The sequence below is a fragment of the Anabas testudineus genome, chromosome 21, assembly GCF_900324465.2.
Source record: "Anabas testudineus chromosome 21, fAnaTes1.2, whole genome shotgun sequence".
NCBI lineage: Eukaryota > Metazoa > Chordata > Actinopteri > Anabantiformes > Anabantidae > Anabas > Anabas testudineus.
Genome location: NC_046629.1, coordinates 15,806,578 through 15,826,402, shown reverse-complemented (window position 1 = coordinate 15,826,402; position 19,825 = coordinate 15,806,578). Strand labels below are relative to the sequence as shown.

Genomic DNA, 19,825 nt, shown 5'->3' with positions numbered 1-19,825 from the left:
CCAATGAAATCATCTTTCACTTAATGAACCACCTAGTTAATATGTCACATTTAATGACCTATAATTAGCTGTTGTGTTCTGTTCTGCTGTGATGTTTCCATTTGGCGTCTCTAAGCCATTAACCAACCCTGTTTCCATGTACTGTAATGGCTGACAAATGGGAGCGTTGACCAAGCTGCGTGTCAATGTTGTTCACCTCACAAATAGATACTGTGTATTTGGTTTGTACAAATAACACTCAAATAACAGAACATTCTCCTGAATCAAATATTTTAACCTTTATTTATTTTTACATTCTTTTATAGTACGTTATTACGGTATACGCCAAATATAAAGCTTGTTCTAAAAAAAGCACTGTTGTAGCAAAACACACTGCCCGTCCAAAAGAAAAGTCACCACCTTGATTTAACTAAGAAAATAGGTAAGAGCCTCCCACTGGATAATTACTGCATGGATTTTTTTCAAAAATAACTAATGCAATGAGTAGATTCTAATTTCTTAAAGAACCATGTCTGAAGATACATCCTGTGGTCGTGGAAAAGATGTTAATCTGTTTAAGAAGGGTCAAATTATTGACATGAATCAAGCAAAGAAAACATCTAAGGAGATTGATGAAACTACTAAAACTGGAATAAGAACTGTCCAATGGAAGAAGGTCATGTGGTCTGATGAGTCCAGATTTCCCCTGTTCCAGAGTGATGGGAGCATCAGGGTAAGAAGAGAGGTGTTAAGTGATGGGTGTTAAGTGATGCACCCATCATGTCTAGTTCCTACTGTACAATGCCTGTGGGGGCAGTGCTATGATCTGGGGTTGCTGCAGTTGGTCAGGATCTAAGTTCAGCAACATTATGAGGTCAGTTGACTACCTGAATATACTGAATGACCAGGTTAATCAATCAATGGATTTTTTTCTTCCCTGATGACAAGGGCATATTCCAAGATCCAGGATTCATTGGACTCAAATTGGGATTGAGTGGTTCAGGGAGCATGATTAATCATTAATACAAGGTTTTGGCAAAAAATGAATGCAACTCTGGAAGGGAATAAATGTTGTGACATTGCAGAAGCTTATCGAAACGATGCCACGGTGAATGAGTGCCATAATCAAAGCTAAAGGCGTACCAACTAAATATTAGACAGTGTACCTTCCTGTTCATCTTTATATTGTTTTCATCACTCCTATTAAATGTGATTTTTTTTTTCTTTTTTGATTACATGTTTTTACCCCAACATCAAAACTGTGTGCTGTTTATGTTTTCATTTACTGGCATGAATACAATATGCATTTTATCCAAGCTAGCTAGATGGCTTTATGAATGCCAAAGACATTCTGTCAGTCAGTTCACCACTTTGGTCTAGACTGAAAAATCTTAACAAGCACGTAATGGATTGGTAGGCTACTGAAGTTCGTGCAGACATTAATGGTTCCCAGAGGGCAAATCTGATCCTTTGCTGACATTTTCCATGGTTCTCCCAGGAAGTTTTTTTTCATTTGGTAGCAAAAGCTATTGAATGACTAACCATTACATTTGGTTCTGATACAGCCTCAGAATAAAGTTTAGGGACTCTGGCGATCTCCTGACCTTTTATCTCACCATCACCAGGTCAAGATGTCGGTGTGTCCAACAGTTTGATTTATGAACACTTACGTGCAAAACTCATGATATGCACTTAGGTTCAAGACAACTTAGCATTTTACTGCTAACCAGTAAAAGTCAGCATGCACATGTTCAGCTAAGAATATGTGAACCTTGCAAGTGCTAAACATGCATGTTCTAGCACGGGCAGTGTCTGATCTGTGCATACAGGCAACTTTTTGCAGTTTCTTATTTTCACACCCGGTCTTCTAACATGAATACCTCATCAGGTTTCCAGTATAAAAAAAAAAGTAAAAGTCTAAACAAAGCCATTTTTGCTTTACATCTTTATTAATGTATACATTATGTACAATAATAAGTTATATATACAGTTATACTTTCTTTCCATGATGAGTTTGGGTTTGATTCTACATGTTCCACTATACTGTATGTGCTACTGAGGTACAATAAGTAATTCATATTTTCATTCAATCCAGCAATTAGATTATTTACAAAAGCTCGACATATTAAAACATCATACGAAACAACTAGCTAAACCTGTTTTGAATTGAACTGGACTTGATGAAGACAACCCTGCTGTAAGAGGGCAGTATATTTAATGTGAGATTTTAGTTTGCCTTGAAAAGACATAGTAATACATGCTTGATAGATGCTCATTAATTTAACACACTGGAGTCCAGCCCCAGAGTTCACTATTTAAAAAGTGAACAAAAAGCATCTGAAAAACACTTTGCGACAGGTGATGTGTCTGATTTTGTGCTGACCTGTCGCAGGACTTTATGCTGACAACATCAGGCATGAGATGAAGATCAGCCTTATTCCAAAGACATGAGATCAGAGGGAGTCTTGGCATCGCTTGTGGTGTTAGAGCTTACTGCTGAGTTTCGAAGCTTAAACACTAGAGAAAGCCCAATCGTGGCCCACAGAATCTGGTAATATAACTATTAATGGAGCTGAGCTGAGCAATACTGTGACACTCTTCACAATATTTAACCTGATCATTATCAGAGCCACCCAGTGTCTTTACATACACAAACATTTAACTGACTTCAGCTGCTTTTCAGAAGTGGACAACCCCACACAACTGCATATTGTTCTCATTTGCTATATTGGTCCCATAGGGGAGAGGGGAGCTTAAATCCTGTCTGAGCATGACTGAGCCGACCACAAAAGCTGAGCAAGATCAGACATTATGGGACCGTGGAGCTGCTTCCACCACGACCGGTTGTATTCTTGCACCGTTTACAGTGCAGCAGCCCCTAGGGGCACTCAGTTGTGCCTCTCTCATGGCATCTTTCTTTTTAATGCAGCCTTTTACAGCTTTTCCACTGGGCTTTCAGTGGTTAAGTGGCCCTAAATGTTTAATTGGGTGCTGGAAATCACAGGCACTTTGCACCCGCTCTGTAAACCACAACACTTGAGCCTATTAGGGGCCCGGAGAGCCACACGCCAAATAATTAGGACTGGCGGCAGCATTAGAATGGGGCAAAAGGGGAGCAAGAGGGGGAGAGGAAGAACTATGATGAGGGGGTCACAGACTAGGTCACTACTGAGGAAGCAGAAGAGCATGTTGTTCTGGAAGTGAAGAGTGGATTTACATGTGTGTGTGTGTGTTTAGGAAGAGCACAAGCAGCAGGGTAATGCTGTGTTCAAGCTTTGTATGGGACTGAAAACACCTTCCAATACAACTCAGTGCTAATCCATTAATAGGCTGAGTGTGAGTTTTTAGGTTGTAAAATCAACCCAAACATGACATCAAAGTGTAATTTTAAGATTAAAGCAGGCTACTTTTAGCTTTTTGACTTTGGCTTGACTTTTTTTTTTTTTCAGCTAGAGACACAGTGGTGTCCACAACTACCCAAAGTTCACAAACCACGCTTACCAGATGAATCTTGAGTTTTAGCATTTCCAGCTGGGCATAATGATTGCATTCTAAGGAGAGGAGTTTGTATCTGCTGTCTTTCCTGTATGATCACAGCGCAGCCAAAGGCACAGTCATGAATGTTAACTGATGCTGCGGTCAAACCAGGTTGCTCTCTTTATACAGACACAAACATCTCACTATGTCAGCAGCGGGATGAGGCAGAAGGTTCAGTCAGAGGACACGCTGCTGTAAACGCTGTTATAACTCTTTTATACTACAAGAAAGGCACTTCACTGCCACTGCTGCCCACTACTTTTTATGTGATTTGTTTAACTGCAAATCAAATGTGTCAAAAACACCTGTGGAAGTGTTGCCAGTGCGTCCAGCGCACGGTTCAATCCAGCTAGTTCCTCTGTGCAAGAAGGAAAGGATCTAATAAAATGGAAATTATTTTCAATTAAAGGAATTTTTTGCAGAAAAGAAAATAAATGAACTAGCAGACTAATGGATAATCTTAACTTATGGGTGTTGTTTTCATAAAATCTGTAGCACATTAGAATGGCAGAAAATTAAAGCAAACAAACCATTTCAGATTTAGCTTCTTGAGAGACAAAAACCATGATGGGATAAAAGGACTGTGCCACTGACATTCTTCATGTGATGCGGTTAATGTGTATACTGTGTATGCTGTCTTCCTTGTCAGGGCAGTATCTGTCCCTGCTTGCATGTATACTGCAAGTGATCCAAGTCTCTGCTCCACCGGATGATTAGACACTGGCACAGCGCTGGGAAGGAGACGGGCACGGTGATGGACAGACCAGCTGGCTGTGAAAACTGTTAATGCCCTGCCGCCCGGCTGCCATCTCGCCGCTGCACAGCACGTCGGAGCAGAGAGACTCCACGGCATCCAGCCTCTCGATCTGCACCAGGCGGGTCAGGAGGTCAGGGATGCTGTAGCCCGCCGTGCTCACCCTCTCGAAGAGCTGCAGGCCGTCGCTCATGCCACCGATCTCGTCGCGCTTCAGGCCAAAGCTCTCGGCCAAGTGCCTCCACGTCTTCACTACGGCCGCCTCGCTGCTGTAGGAGGAGCTCAGCATGCGGCTAGCTTTCTCCAGGCAGTCAAAAGGCAGCTCTGTGGGGCTCAGGCCTGGAGAAGAATGTCACACAAAGGCCAAACAATTATATGACATTGTCCTTTCCTTCTTTGATGTAAAGGTTTTCGTTAAAATCATGACAGAGCTTATTTAGATCATTATTTAGAGTAACTTTTACGCTAATGACAAACTACAGAAAAAAGTCTTGGTAAAACTATTATGTTCACATACAGACTAAAAAAGTATGTGAAATTAATGGAATTTCATAGTTTTCAGCATTAATATGTCATAAAATGTGATCTGATCTTCATCTAAGTCAAGAGTATTAAATATAATGCACCTAAAATAATAACACAAAAGAAATTCTCATCTTTCATGCCTTTATTAAGAAAAACCATAAAAACCTCAAAGTGTGAGTGGAAAAAGTATGTGAACCTTTCAAATTAAACTAATTCAATTTATATATTAGCAAACAAATACAAATATATACAAAAAAACGAGTTTGGAAATGTGGACTAGAGCTACTGTGACAAAAAACACTCAAACCTTTTGTGTTTGATCTGCACAAGACAAATATGCTTATGTGATCCAAGCCTTGCCAAAAGGAGCTTTCAGAGGATCTACGATCAAGAATTGTTGATTTACATAAAGCTGGAAAAGGTTACAAAGTGATTTCACAGACTTTAGAAATTCACCAGTCTACAGTTAGGCAAACGAACCCTCCAAGACCGAAGTCTTCCAGAAACCTGGGGGTTATCATTGATGATCAACTAAGCTTTACCGACCACATCTCTGTCATCCTTAAAAAAAAAAACCCTCCAGATGATCCAAAATGCAGCAGCACGTCTCATTTTTGATCAGCCAAAAAGGAGACGTTCCACCACTTTTCAGATCTCTGCACTGGCTCCCTGTAGCTGCACACATCAGGTTCAAAGCCCTGACTCTTGCCTACAAAGTGGTCAACTCAACAGCACCGCCTTACCTGAACTCTCTCATCCTGGTCTACGCTCCCTGACGCTCACTGCGCTCTGCATGCAAACAGAGTTTTGTGGTTCCCTCACCTCACCTCAAAAGATCCCAGGCAAAACTTTTCAGCTTTGTGGTTCCACGATGGTGAAACGACCAACCCACCTCTGCACGCACAGCTGCCTCACTTTTAACTTCTGCTGAAAACAACTCTTCCGTACCATTCTCTGCACTTAAAACCTAATGTATATGCCAGGGGGTGGGGTGGTCAACCAGTTATTCATTCCAAGGGTTCACATACTTTTTCCACTAACACACTAAGGTTGTTATGGTTTTTCTCACGAAAATGAGAACAGCAGATTTTTTTGTGACTTAGATGAAGATAAGATCACATTTTATGCCAAATAAATGCGGAAATAATGAAATTCCCTAAAGGTTCAAATATTTTTTCTTGCCATTGTACTTACCCTCTGTCACATTGCAGGTTGTGGTATACAGCTCCAGGATCTTTTTCCTTCGACTCTGTAGCATCTGTGAGGTTAAAATGAAATAAATAAACACTTGGAATTCCAGATGATAAGCTGAGGATCTGTTCATGATCCTTTAACTGCAGTAATTCATCATTAAAAGATCATTGTTCCTTACCCCTGGGGCTTTATTGTTGTTGTTGATTGCGTTTACACTGCTGATGTGGTTAGTGCTGGCAATGTGGTTGGGAGTCGGGATGTTGTTGGCCTGGCCCGCAGCGATGGTGGGGGTCCCATTGCAGACGCGGTCGCAGTCCAACAGGCCCAGAGAGAGCAGGCAGAGGTCGGGCTTGTTGCTCCGGTTGACCAGGCACAGATTGGGGTTGAGGTTAGTGGTATCCGCTGACCCTTGCTTCTCAGACGCTGCTTCCTCATCGCTGTCAATGCTGCGACTTAACAGCTGCTCGTTCTCGGACGATGCATCATTTTCACTGCGCACACATATGGACACACGTTTATACGCGTGCACACATATTCACTTGTATACACACAGAAGCCCATTTTAAACGGCATTTATAATATGGGCAGTACATTGATGTTTCACCTACGTGCAGCATCCAAATGTAATTGTTTTTTAAGAATAACCTTTGTTTTACACCTGATAGTGTTACTTTCTATCCAACACTACAGTTCTGCACTCATACAGTACATATCCATGCTAAAGGACTAATTCTGTTTCTAGCCATCTGCAGTTTATTCAGTTTGAATACGTGAATAAAATGTGTTAGTGAGAGTCAATGCACACAGAATCACTTGTGTCTCTGCCAAGTGGAACAAATGAAAATGAACCGGAGAAGAATGCTGCTGTTGTTGCTGCGGCTGCTGGTGTTTCTAAGCTGCTCCTGTGATTGACTGAAATGGCCCCTGCGTTTTACAACATGATACCGTGTAATATCACTTTATTGCCCATCCTCTCGCGCTCTGCGCCTGCACTGAATTTTCTTGCAAAAGCACCTTGTTGACAGAGATGCTCACAGAATACCATTGTTTCACAGGCCTACGCGCTTTTCCTCAACACACACACACACACACACACGCTCGCACAAAATGGCATTGTTTCACCGACATCCAACACCCACTCTGGCAGCTAAAGCAGTGAGTTAGCACATCCTTTGGCATGCTGCTATACCACACTGTTTATTGCTATTGATGTTGAAGAGTGTGTGTGCGTGTGCGTTCATGTCTTTTTCTTTTTTTTTTACACTTTGTGGACAAATTTCTGTTCAATACCATCATTGTGAGCACATTTGGACAATTGTCAAGACTTGGTTTATAGAGTTAATGTTCCTTTTGGCTTTAGATACAGGTTAAGGTTGTGTTTGGTCATTTAATTGTGTTACTTTGACTCTAATTTATAACCTGTCCACAGAACGGATTACACCAGTGTATCAGTATAAGCACAATGGCTCACTGTAGGTTCGTGTGTTGAACTGTACGCTATCATGTATTTCCACACTTCTCCTGCATGTTAGCCACAAGCGCCTATAAAGGCGCATTGTCTGCGCATGGGGGATGAGATGTATGCGAAAAAGATGAAGGTGGGAAAACTGTCGTTCTTTTGTTGTCTGCCAGGATGTACTTAGACCTGGTGGTGGTTTTAGGAGATGCCTGGAATAAATACCCCTATCTGCTCTGATAACTACCCCCTCTGTCTGTCTCTCCGTGTTTGTTAGGCTTCAGGGCTCATCTATGCTACCTCTCCACCCCCCCCACCCCACCCCCCCCACACACCCCCCACCCACCCACCTCTGCTGCTCCAAAGCCACATAATGGCTCTCTGCTTCATTAAAAACAAAAAATCTCAACTGAACTTGCTTTTAACATGCCTTAAACACACACACACACACACACACACAAAGACACACATATACGTGGGTACAGAAAAAAAAAAAAGGCCGCCAGCAATGATGCTACTACTGCAGCGACTTGTTCTGTGGTGGCTTAATTATGGGCAGATGCTGAAAAAAAATGATAAGTTTCTTTCTGTTGTAGAGTTTCTATGATGCCACATATAAATGCAAACACATAAAATACACAAAGAGGTTATGAGCCAAAGTCATTTAGAACTACATACATCACATACTGTATATATACTGTTCTTGTCAAATCATGTTCGGGGTTATCTGCTACATACAAGTGCATCATGAAGCAGCCTGGATATAACCATTATGCACTGAGAACCCTTTCAGCTTGTGTGCGTTTATTTTCCTCCACAACATGGAGCAGTGCGCTGCATGTGTTGCCAATCAGAGGTGCCTCTCACCTTTTGACCGTCTTCTGAGGAGGTGCTTTTAATTTGTCGAACTCATCTTTCTCCGCATAGATCACCACGTTGTCTAAGAGAGAAAAAGAAAGGACACGCAGGTTTCTCACAAATCCAATTATACTGAACACAGACAAAAAAGTACATACAGTACTGTAATAATAATAATTATTATCATTATATACTCCAGTGCTTGTTATTCTATTATTGTTGGTTTACGTTTGATTATTTTTCTGCCAGGAGAATTTTCTCTCTTCACGATCAACTTTATGTTTTCTTATGGATATTTGTCTTGGGCTAAGTGTCGTTGGGTTTTAGAGTCCTGAGTGTTGTTCCTTCAAAGGATGCCTGCAGTAGTTTTCATAATTATTATTATTACTTTAATTATTATACATTGAACACACACACACACACACACACACACACATGACTAAATACATTTTTATTCCAACACATCTGCCCATCTTTAGACTTTGATCTTTTGTGGCTAAGCAAGGCCGGATTAAATTTATAACTTAACACAAAAGAGAATAGACGCCTGAGGCTAAAAGGATTTACACCTTGAACAGAGGAACTGCAGTTGCAAAGATATATAAAACGATTACTGACTATTGACTATTATCTTAAATTACACTTGCATCATGGACACTGATAGAGTTAGACAGCGTAATGAGTGAATACCTAAGTGGAACAAATGCTTTGTGTGTGTGTGAGAGAGAGAGAGAGAGAGTGTGTGTGTGTGTGTGTGTGTGTGTATAAATCTAAATATCTGTGTCTTTAATCTCACAGCCTCATTAAGTCAGTGTCTCCATGAGTGACAGCAAGCTCCGGTAGAGCTCCAAGCAATGGGCTTCTCTCCTATGTATACAAATCAGTCATCCAAAACGCTTTCACACACACACAGACACACACAGACACACACACACAACATTAACTAGCAATGCCGATATTTATTTTTAATCATACTTTAACCACTCTATCATGTTTTTTTTTTTTTTTTTAAGCCATTACATTATCAAGTCAGGGACTTCGTTGTACCGCATAATATGTCTGAGGCCACTGATACAGTAAGTGTGTGTCTACATGTGTGTGTTCTCATCAACGCCACATGTAAGCGGTTAGTCAGTCAGTCTGGGAGTGAAACTGAACAGAGCATCATTGTCAGGAGAAACGGCGCCTAAAGCAATGTATGGCTTCAGCTTTGGCAGATTCACATTCCACCATGATGTACTCATCATACTGCAGGTCTGTCAGTGCACACACACACACACACACACACACACACACACACACACACACAAGGCAAGCACACACTTTCGTTTGCATACATTATGCTAAGAATCATAAACTGTATATCCACACAGATGCTCTGCTGACAAGCAGAGTCACCCTGTATTAATGATTTCATGTGCGCCAGGCAGATTTAGTGATTAGATAGGATAAGGCTTGTTTGATTACGTATTTATTAAAGATATGATCAACATTGCTTTAGATGTTATGGAGCAAAATTGAGACTATTCTGTAAATCACACCTACATGCTGTTCCAAGGGGAGGAAACACTGTTTTTCATGAAATTGTTAGAAAAATATCTCTGATAAATCTCCAGCAACAGCTCGAACAGCACCTGGTGGATTCAGGCTCGTTCACAAATAAAATACAGTGTTTGGTTCTTAACAGATAAGGAAGTCATGCGGCTACAGGTTGACTAGTAGAAATCAAGGTTAGAAAGGATTTTGCAGGATTGAGTCAAATTATACGCAGTGTTGCTCTAATCACGGCTGGGTGGTACAGTATGTACTCATGCCTCACTGTAAAACAAATTGTGTGCTGTGACAGTTTTGGAATATTTTTTTTTTTTATAGTCAAAAACAAATTATAGTTTGTTACTATAATTATGCAGCTTTGTGTGTCTTTGTACCGTCGTGAGCGTATTTTGACATAGTTAACTTTGAACTGCATCTGTTATTGAGTCCATATTTCGTAGACACTTTGTCAAAAAATTGTGCAATGTGCAAGTTGGGTTTATGGAAACATGGTAATGATCGGTTAGTGACTGTTTATTTTTACAGATACAAAAACATTGAGACTGTTAGAGGAGAAAAACAGATGGTCTGCATAGAAACTACACATACCCAGTCTCTAATGTTACTCGACTGTATGTATGTTCATGCTTTATACTTTGTTTATACTTTATGTATTTTACTTTAGTTTCTTCCAGCTTATAAGAAACTATTTCAATGTGCCATGTGGAACTTTTTCAATGACATATATATCCCTCTATGCAATGTATTGCATTTACAATAAGGGTCCAAACTTAATATCCTTTCACTGTTTCCCACATGCTCACTATTAAGTAATCAAACAGATGATAATAAGATATTATTACATATATAGACATCACTGTACTTGTGTGTTATATCAACGACACATGTAGAATTTAATAAAAAACAGGATCTGGCTCACAAACAGGATACTAGTGTATCCATGTAAACAAACCAACACAGACTTGTACTTAGGAGATTAGAACTAAGCCACTTTGTCAAAGGCAGCCACACAGGAAGCCAATAGGAAGCTTCAAACCCATGTGAGCTCATTAATTATTCAGTGTGGGTGTGAACGTGTGTTTGTGTGGATGTCTTGTCTCACCGGGGACATCTTTCTTGTCTTCCTGTTTGTTGGTCTGAGCCTCCACGGCCTTCACAACTTGTCCAGAACAGCATGCTGCAGACACACACACAAACACACACACACACGAGTAAACACAAATGGAAACGTTTAACATGGAATCGTGTGCACGTGTCTGTGTGTGTGAGCCTCACCCTGGCCGCTCGGTTTGGCCTTCAGGATGTAAAACATAATGATGAGGACAATGGCGATGGCCATGATGAAGATGGTGGACATGGCAATAATGAGAGCTGTTGCTAAGTGACCCTGTCCATTGGAACCTGAAACATTGAAGCAACATTATAGAGTATTATAGATACTACACAGAGCTAGATTGAGCTTGGCTGAATATTTTTGTGTGTATACCTTTATCTGGATGAGGAAATACTGTAGTGCTGCCAGGGTCAATTGGAAGGTTTTCCTTTGGCTTGTTGGTTTGCATGCCTATGAAACACAGAAACAAAAACAATAGTTACTTCAGCGTTAGTTCATTAATGAGTAATTACTATTAATGCTTCTACACAAATCTGTGTTACGGTGAAATAAACTAGTTTAAGTAAAGAGTAAAGACAGTCCTCCATTACTTTAGGAAATGAACATCAGCTGGTTCCAATCACTGCGTCTTTGTTAGATGTTGGACGGTGAACAAACTGTGAAGCATGGAGGAGAAGGTGTTCTGGTGTCAAGCTGCTTTGATGGTCAGTCAGAACTGAGGGCTCAGTTAACCTGCATCACTGCTACAGCATTGTGCAGCGACGTGGCATCCAACCTGGCCCCAGCAATCACCCGAACCGAATCCAACTGAGATGGTTTGGGATGAGTCGGGCCAGAGAGCCCGATAGAAAAGAAGCCAGCAAGCACTCAACACCTCTGGGAACTCCTTCAAGATTGTGCAAACCGTTCCAGGTGACTACCTCATGAGAATGAGAGTGCGCAAAGATGTCCTCAAAGCAAAAGGTGGTTACTTTGAAGAGTTGATACTATGAAATATATCCCGAGTTGTTTTTCTTTTGTTTAGGGAGGAGAAGGTGGCTCCAAACATTTGACTGGTAGCATGCAATATAGAACATGAGCTTTAGAGGTTTACCAGTTGACATAGACAGGCATGTACTGTACACATGTCATAGTGGTATTAAACTACGGTATGAGGTATTTATCCTCTTTAAGTCCTAAATTGTTTTCTCTTTTTCAAAATCATTTCTTACTTAAGTAAACAGACAGTTGTCCAGATTTCTCTCTTTCTCTTTGCTCCCTTTCTATTACTTCCAACCCCCCCCCCCCCCTCCTCCTCCTCCTCCTCCTTCTTCTTCTTCTCTGTATCTCGTCTGGATTATTCATCAGATGCCCTGTTCCCTATATGGAGCTGTAAAATCCTGGCAGCTCATAAATCCGCTCTTTTAATCTTTTTGTTTCTTTTTTCTCCGGGCTGACATGTGCCCTGCTGCTTCCCATGGTTTCACAGCCTACCTCTGTTATCACACACACACACACACACACACACACACACCGTAGCTGCAGACATTAATACTGGATATTTGTTTACACTCCCTGGATAAGGACACGGGCTCAAACTGGAATTCTGTTTCGCATCTTGCGGTTTCATCTCTTAATCATGTCTTGCAGGCTGAACACAAACAAAATAATAATTCTGCAGGGCAATCTGGGGAGTCAGGAGCAGAATTACAGAGTGGTGTAGATTATGTATAAAAACAAAATCAAAGCAGTTTTGTTTGAGGCGATACCTCTGTAAGTGGGGATGAAGTGAAGGTTAACTTCTGATAGACACTTCTGTGCGACATTGTGATATCAGTCTAAGTGTACCTATTGTCTCTGGTATGAAAAGAAAAAGTTCAATTCAGATGTGGTGTCTCTGTTGACATTGAAAACACGTTATTTTAAGTAGGGGGCTGAATTGATAGTAAAAGGGTCAAATTTGCACCTGAAGTTCATGAAAATCAGAAGGTGACAGTGGAAATTGAGCGATGTCTACAGGCTCAGAACATCAGCCTGCCAAAAAGTAGCATCAGCACAAGCACTAACATGCTAATCATCTTTCTTTCTCATACCCACTGAAATTTTAATTATCACACACACAGCGCTAGGCAGGAGCCAGGGTAATTTACAGATTACATGGCGAGTGTCAGCCTGCCTTCACCCTGAGCAAGTAGAACTCCCAGCTTTCAGTTCTTTTTTTATTTACTGTCAGGAGAGGGGGAGTAATTAAACTCTACTGTACCACAGCCTGATTTAACAGACTGGGTGAACGAGAGAATGCCCTGTTTGATTTCTATCTTCTATCCAGATGTGTCTGTGAAGATTATCAGTCATCCAGGCGAGGTTATCAGGAAGTTAAGTCATGGTAGCTGGACTATTTAGGCCCAAAACATGGTCCCCCAAAGTACGCAAAGACGGGCGCTATGAGCTAAACAAGGCTGATTTCATGTGTTGTTCATTTTTGAGTGTGTTGCCTCACAATGCAAGTGTGAGCTGCAGTCTGAGCGTGGCCACAAGGGGCACTGTAGCAAGAAACAATGAGATGAAGAGGATTCTAGACAAAAGCAAAAACATCTTAAATAAATAGTTACACATTTACTTTCTTGCAAATTTAGAGAAGAGTAAAGAAAAATACTGATTCCACACTCGCGTCTGTGCAGTTGTACTGACATAACTGAGTTGGATTGTCTATTGCTAATATTTGTTTATAAGGAACTCATAACTTTGCGCAAGAAAACAATTAACTTAAATGTTCAAAACTATTACTGTAACACACAAAATGGGAATTTCCAAATAAGTTAAATAAATCTAAACCCAAGATAAAATTGTGTGCCACACTTTTTCATCTTTGTATTGCTATTGCTTCTTCTCTTTGCACTTCTTTGGAACATCGTTCAATCAATCATTCCCATGCCTTGGAGAAACAGCTAGGCTGCTGTTGAAAAGCAACTGTTTATTCGTACACACACACACACCACACACACAGATACACTCCTGCTCCTACTTCACACCCTCTCCTCTGCAGGCCCAGGCTGCGTTTTAGGGTTTTCATCTTTCAAAACACACTCATTAAATGTGACACAATAACAACACCATTCATTTCCGGGCTTTTCGATTACAGTCAAAGGGGATTTTGAGCAATTATGAACCCATAAATATCGTTCCCATAGCAGTATATATATCAGTCAGTGAGCGTTAAAACATAGTTCAGATCCTATTGATAAGTAAACAGCAACAAGATACCAACGGCCAATGCAACTTTTCCGTGCATGATAATTGAAAAGAATTATTTTAATCTCTTTTAAAACTGAAGAATATTATCTGAAAGTTAATACGGCATTTGCAAAGAGAAGAGTGTTCGGGGCGAGTTGTAACACTTTATAATACTGAGGCTTATTTCAAAGCCCAGAGGCTGGAATTGTATCTCTTTTGTTTTCTGCTGCTTCAAATGGTGCTGGATAATCAAACTTGATTATTTACTCATACGGTCATAATTGAATTGAACAACCCTGTGCAGACCCAAAAAAAACAAAGCACAAAAACTTCCACACATAGAGGGTCAATGTAAGACAAGCAAATAAACCAGGAAAGGCCACTTGACAACATTTACACTTTGTGTTGCAAGCGTAAAGAAATGTTTATGAACTGCTGGGGGCTGATGGGAAACGGAAAAATGACAACCTCTGGTAAATATTAGTGTCCATTGATTTGGTGGTTTGCAACAACAATTGGCGCCAAAGTGCACACACACACCCACACACACACACGAGGTACGTAGGGTAATCAGTAGACGGTACGGTTATGGATGAAGTGCCATCCGCCTACAAATGAAAACAGGACATTGGGGGAAAAAGGCTGCAAGGAGGCAGAAAGGGTAAAAAATAATCAAAGTGTGTGTTACTCTTACATTCTTTGGTGTTGCGCGGTGCATTCTGGCAGGAGTGGCAAACCATCCCATAGAGGTTCCTGGGTCTACTCTCCAGCATGTAATACCTGAGAGACATAAAATACACTGGTTTGAGCCATCAACTTGTTAGACTATATGATTAGGCTGCACCAGGCCTGGCTGGGCTTTGTGGTAACTTAACAGGGATGATGTGTCATAACAGATTCCTGCCATATAAAAGATAAGGACAACAAAAATGAAATCAGCTGCAAAGCAGAAGGCAGGTGTGTATAGTATGTTCCCTCTCCTACCTGCTAGACATGCTTCACCTACACGCTGCATAAGTGTGGGGAAGCAGCAGCTGGGGTGAAAAGTTTGACTCGGTGAATAAATGTACATAATTGATGCCCTGAAGGCACAAAACATGGGTTAGTGCAGATATGGCCGTGAGTCATGAAGCAGCTATTAGTGGAAAGGAAAGAGGAGGCAATAAGAAAGTGAGTCTGTGATTGAGTGATACCATAGTTATAATAAATCATTTAGGCTTCAGAGCAGAAGCAGAATATCTACAAGTATATCCAGTAAATATAATATATTTAGAACTAATACATTATCATATATCTGGATATATTCTGAGAAACTGGTCTAGTCTTGTGCCACAAAAGCATAGGAATTTAGTTAGGTGTTAGAGATATGAGGAGTCATTCAATTACAGCTTATAAACCTTTACTTTTACTAATTATTTCAGGGGAACCTGTATATGAACAGGTCTGTCACAACAGATTCATGCTCCTTTTCATCTGCTGAGCTACAGATTTTGATCAGTTCAGACCTGTCCTTATCTAAAACTCTCGCACATCCAGTGCAGATAAAGACACAGACATTACCAAACTCAGCATTCTTGAGCGCACTCATTCCTGTAACGATCCTGCTAATCAAAAGCAAAAACATCCGGTGAGAGGCAAGTGAGTGCCAAGAAAACACGAGTGCAGCAGGACGGCATCCACGCTGATTATAGGAAAAAGGAGATTTCAACATTACGCTCTCCCTCTCTCTCTCAGTTGCAGTGTGTGTGTGTGTGTGTGTGTTGATGCGTTCTGAGATCATCATAAATATCTAATTAAATATGATTCTGTTACAACAAAACTGTGTTAAATAGCTGCGTCGCAGCAGGAGACCAAAAGCAACCATGGGACATGCTGGATGCTGTGAGAAAGAAACAGTTTGGTGTTGACACGGAGAAGCCGGAGGAGTGGGAGGGGGGGGGCATGATGGATGATTGAAAGGAAGAGTGAGGAACAGGAAGAGGGAGGAGAGGAAGGCCTGGTAACATTTAAACATCTCTTATTGACTTAATATTTCGAAGTGACTGGGGTTACATCCACAGCTGTCATGTGCAAATGGACGAGTTCAAGATTTGTGTGTGTTTGCACACAAAGCGAGGGGATCAGGGTGGTCTGCTTATGTGTAAACTCGTAGATTTGAAAATACACTACACAGAGGTGCTGCCAAAGGCCAGCAGTGCAGAGATATTAGTTAGTCGAGTGAAAATCTGCAGCATTTTTATGTATAATGAATTTGATCATGTTTACCCCGGTAAGCAGGGCCCGCACTCTGCGTCGCTCTCCGGAGTGCCGGCGACGCGCACCGTGGCTTTGTACAAGGCATCGCAGTCTTTGTGGCGTCTGCAGATCTCATACTTCCCTTTGGAATATTTCCCCTGTGGGCACGGCACACAGGCAAAGTCATCATCCTTCACGCCGTAGCCGCAGGTCTGCAAAACACACACACATACACGTACATAGTAACATGCAGATGTTCAGGTAATACTAATCAGTCAATGAGATGTGAACACACACCATTAAAAAAAACAACACACACACACACACCACAGAGATTCACAAACACACATCTGTTTCTAAGTGGCATTACTGTGTTTAAATGACAAAAGAGGAATCTGATTGGTCACAGGCATCACTGCTTGTGTGTAGTGTGTGTGTGTGTGTGTGTGTGTGTGTGTTTGCGCGCTTGTATGTGTGTGTACAGCTTTCCATGCCTGGTAGTGTTTAAGATGACCAACTCATCATTCTATCTTTTAGCATCAGTCGCCTCCCATCTCCACATGGCAATTGCTCACAGTGTGGAGGCTGAACAACAGGCCACACACGCATACAAAAACATACCCTCTCTCTTTTTTTGCTCCTTCCCTTTCATTCCTTCTAACTTTTCATCCGTCTATTAAAACAAGCCTATGCCTCTTAGCTTTGGGCTACTGTAGACTGACTATTATAGAAATCTAATATTCCTTCCCTTCTGTTTGACATCTGTAAGTCTCAGTGTGATTGTTTGATACAACTGCACCGAGCTATCGGCAAGATCTTGTCATTTAGGGTTAAGGCAAGCTTTGGATCTTTTTGTCTGCGTGGATCGCTTCAAAGCAGCTCTGCCGCCTCTTTTGAACCATGTGTATCAGATATCTAGGGTATAGGGAGTGGGTAAAACCTTAAAAGTTGACAGTGAAGAGAAAGAAGAAAAATGCAGGAGGAGAGAGGGATGGGGGTGATGACATGCCACAAGGTTCCCAGCGGAATCGAAGCAAGGAAGTTGCGGTACGTGTCTCAAACCACCAGGCTACAAGGTCGACCCAGAGAACATTTTCTTAATGGTGAGCAGCTTTCACACATTTCGTATGTTGGCGTGAAACTTCAATGGCCAATGCTGTAATGTTCTCTAACTGCGCCCACACTATCATCACGCTATAAAAGTGAGGAATTTATAAATCCAACCTCAGTGTTATGTTCATGTAAACTTGCATAAAAACGTATCCAGTTCCACCAGAAACAATCTGGACACAAGATGCACGGTAAGAGTGGCCCGAAACATCTTCATTATGTGCTGCACTGCATCTCTGTGTGTGTGTGTGTTGTTTAAGTATGGGTATGCGTCTCTGATTCTGTTGTGAGGGGAAACCCTATGGTTATGCCATGATTAAAAGGGTGTCATAACCACACATACACACACACACACACACACACACACACGCGCATGCAGGGAAAGCTCAGGGAAATAGACATGAATTACAGACTGTATCACCCAGGAGATCAGACGGGCAGCAGAAAGTGTAAAGGGGGCTCTCATCTCACTGATTAAACATCTCTCTCCTCTCATCTTCCTATTGCTCGCAAATGGCTAAATCACTTTTTACGACGGATCCCTGTTTTGTTGTCTTATCAGACTGAGCTTCTCGTTGCCATCTTTTGTCGAAGTAAGAGACGAGTAGAACACAACACACTGTTGGGCTGCTTACTTAAAGCACATGGTGTCTCAGTGAACTCAAGGCAGGAAGGAGGAGGGGGACGAAAAAACAATCAGTGATCATCATGAGAGGTTTATGCATTTCTTTGCATTTCAAGCTTTTATTTTGTCAAAAGAGAAAATGACCTTGGAAAGAAAGCGTTTAAGGCAATTTCATGCTTCAAAATAGAGTGTTTTCATCTTTTTATGTCACTATGGGAAACACAAATACTATTCTATTTAGCTGATCACCAACTACTCAGAAACATCTGCCAGAAAATGTACAGTGGGCTTTCAGAGGATTTGACTAAAACTGCTGCCTCCTATGGCTCCAAACCTGTTTAATGGGAGTGATGAGACTTGATTCAACACATTTATCAAAGTAATTATACTGCAATAAATAAAACACTCAATGTATTAATGGTTAGTAGTACTACAGCTCACCCTTCAGTGCAGATTTGGCTACAGGGCGTGGCACCCCAGGGTGCCCACTGAAGCATTTACCTGTGCTTTGTTTTCCTTGGCTGTCGGCAGACTCACTGACGGAGGCCAAATCACTATGTAACTACTGCAAGTGATTGAAGGTAACGCATGCCTTCACACTGAAGTCAATGAGAGAAATATACCGTAAAGAAATGATGAAGAATGATTTGGATTTGGCCGCTCTTCACTGTGTGCACGGTCTGAACTGATTCATTGACAGCTCATACTTATTCTACTATAATTCTGATCTGATAATTCAGACACTTTTATTTCACATACTTCAAAACAAGTCAAAACGGACATTTAATTATTTTATATAGCGCCAAAAAAGAGAAAACATCTTTTATGTAATGCTCTCTGTTGTTAGTATTTTGTAGTTCAGTGTACTGAGAGTACCAGTGTGAGTGACTGAGTGAGACTTGTTGCCAGTGTTGTAGTAAAGTATGACCTAAATGAATAGTTTTATTTGTGCGTGTGTGTGTGTGTGTGTGTGTGTGTGCGTGTAGGTCTCACCATATGTGGCTCTTGTCCCGGCTGGCACTGAGGGCAGGCCTGGCAGCTGTTGCTGGTTTGGTTGAAGAACTCGTACTCTCCACAGCTGGAATACTCTGCACTAGCAAACATACAACACAGCTGGGAGGAGAGGGAAACGAGAAGGAAGAAAGGACAGACAAAAATCAAAAACACTGTATTTGAAAATGAAACAGTTTCTTTTTATACTACAGCTCTAATTGCTGGAACTAACAAGCTCCAAAATCCATAACTAAAAATTCTACTGTGATTTCTGAAAGAGGGATCAGATCCAGATTAGTAGGGCCTCGCTGCATCTGCAGCAGCAGCAGAGATAAAAGATTGTTGTAGATGATGACTGAAAGAGCGGATTAAGAATCAGCAGAGAGCGAGAGGGGGTTTGAATTGGTATCTTTGTGTGTGTGGCATTGTGTCATTGATGCTCGCTGTAATAAACAGCAGCTGGTATTCATAAATTTACCAGCATAGCCCGCAATATAACAGACCACCATACCAGACTTTTAAAAAAAATCATCTGCAGTCCAGAAAATGATGCAGTGATGCATGACTAAGTCTCTCCATCTTTTCTTTCTATTGCTTTAATAACACATCCTTCTTTCTCTCCTCCTTCATTGTCGTCGCTTGACAGCGCACACAAAAAAGCTGTTTAAGCAAAGCTAG

General features: G+C 41.2%; 1 protein-coding gene across 1 annotated transcript in view; it reads right to left on the bottom strand.

Moving 5' to 3' along the window:
• Positions 1-1,917: 1,917 nt before the first annotated feature.
• edar (ectodysplasin A receptor) overlaps positions 1,918-19,825 on the bottom strand; it is a 29,157-nt gene continuing 11,249 nt past the window's right edge. The window contains exons 3-12 of the mRNA XM_026377133.1: positions 19,148-19,267; positions 16,450-16,631; positions 14,879-14,964; positions 11,344-11,421; positions 11,133-11,258; positions 10,960-11,034; positions 8,313-8,385; positions 6,168-6,480; positions 5,990-6,053; positions 1,918-4,609 (exon numbers count right to left, since the gene is read on the bottom strand). Of these exons, the coding sequence (XP_026232918.1) occupies positions 4,230-4,609; positions 5,990-6,053; positions 6,168-6,480; positions 8,313-8,385; positions 10,960-11,034; positions 11,133-11,258; positions 11,344-11,421; positions 14,879-14,964; positions 16,450-16,631; positions 19,148-19,267 (1,497 nt within the window). The 3' untranslated portion in view covers positions 1,918-4,229. The remainder of the gene's footprint in view (positions 4,610-5,989; positions 6,054-6,167; positions 6,481-8,312; positions 8,386-10,959; positions 11,035-11,132; positions 11,259-11,343; positions 11,422-14,878; positions 14,965-16,449; positions 16,632-19,147; positions 19,268-19,825) is intronic.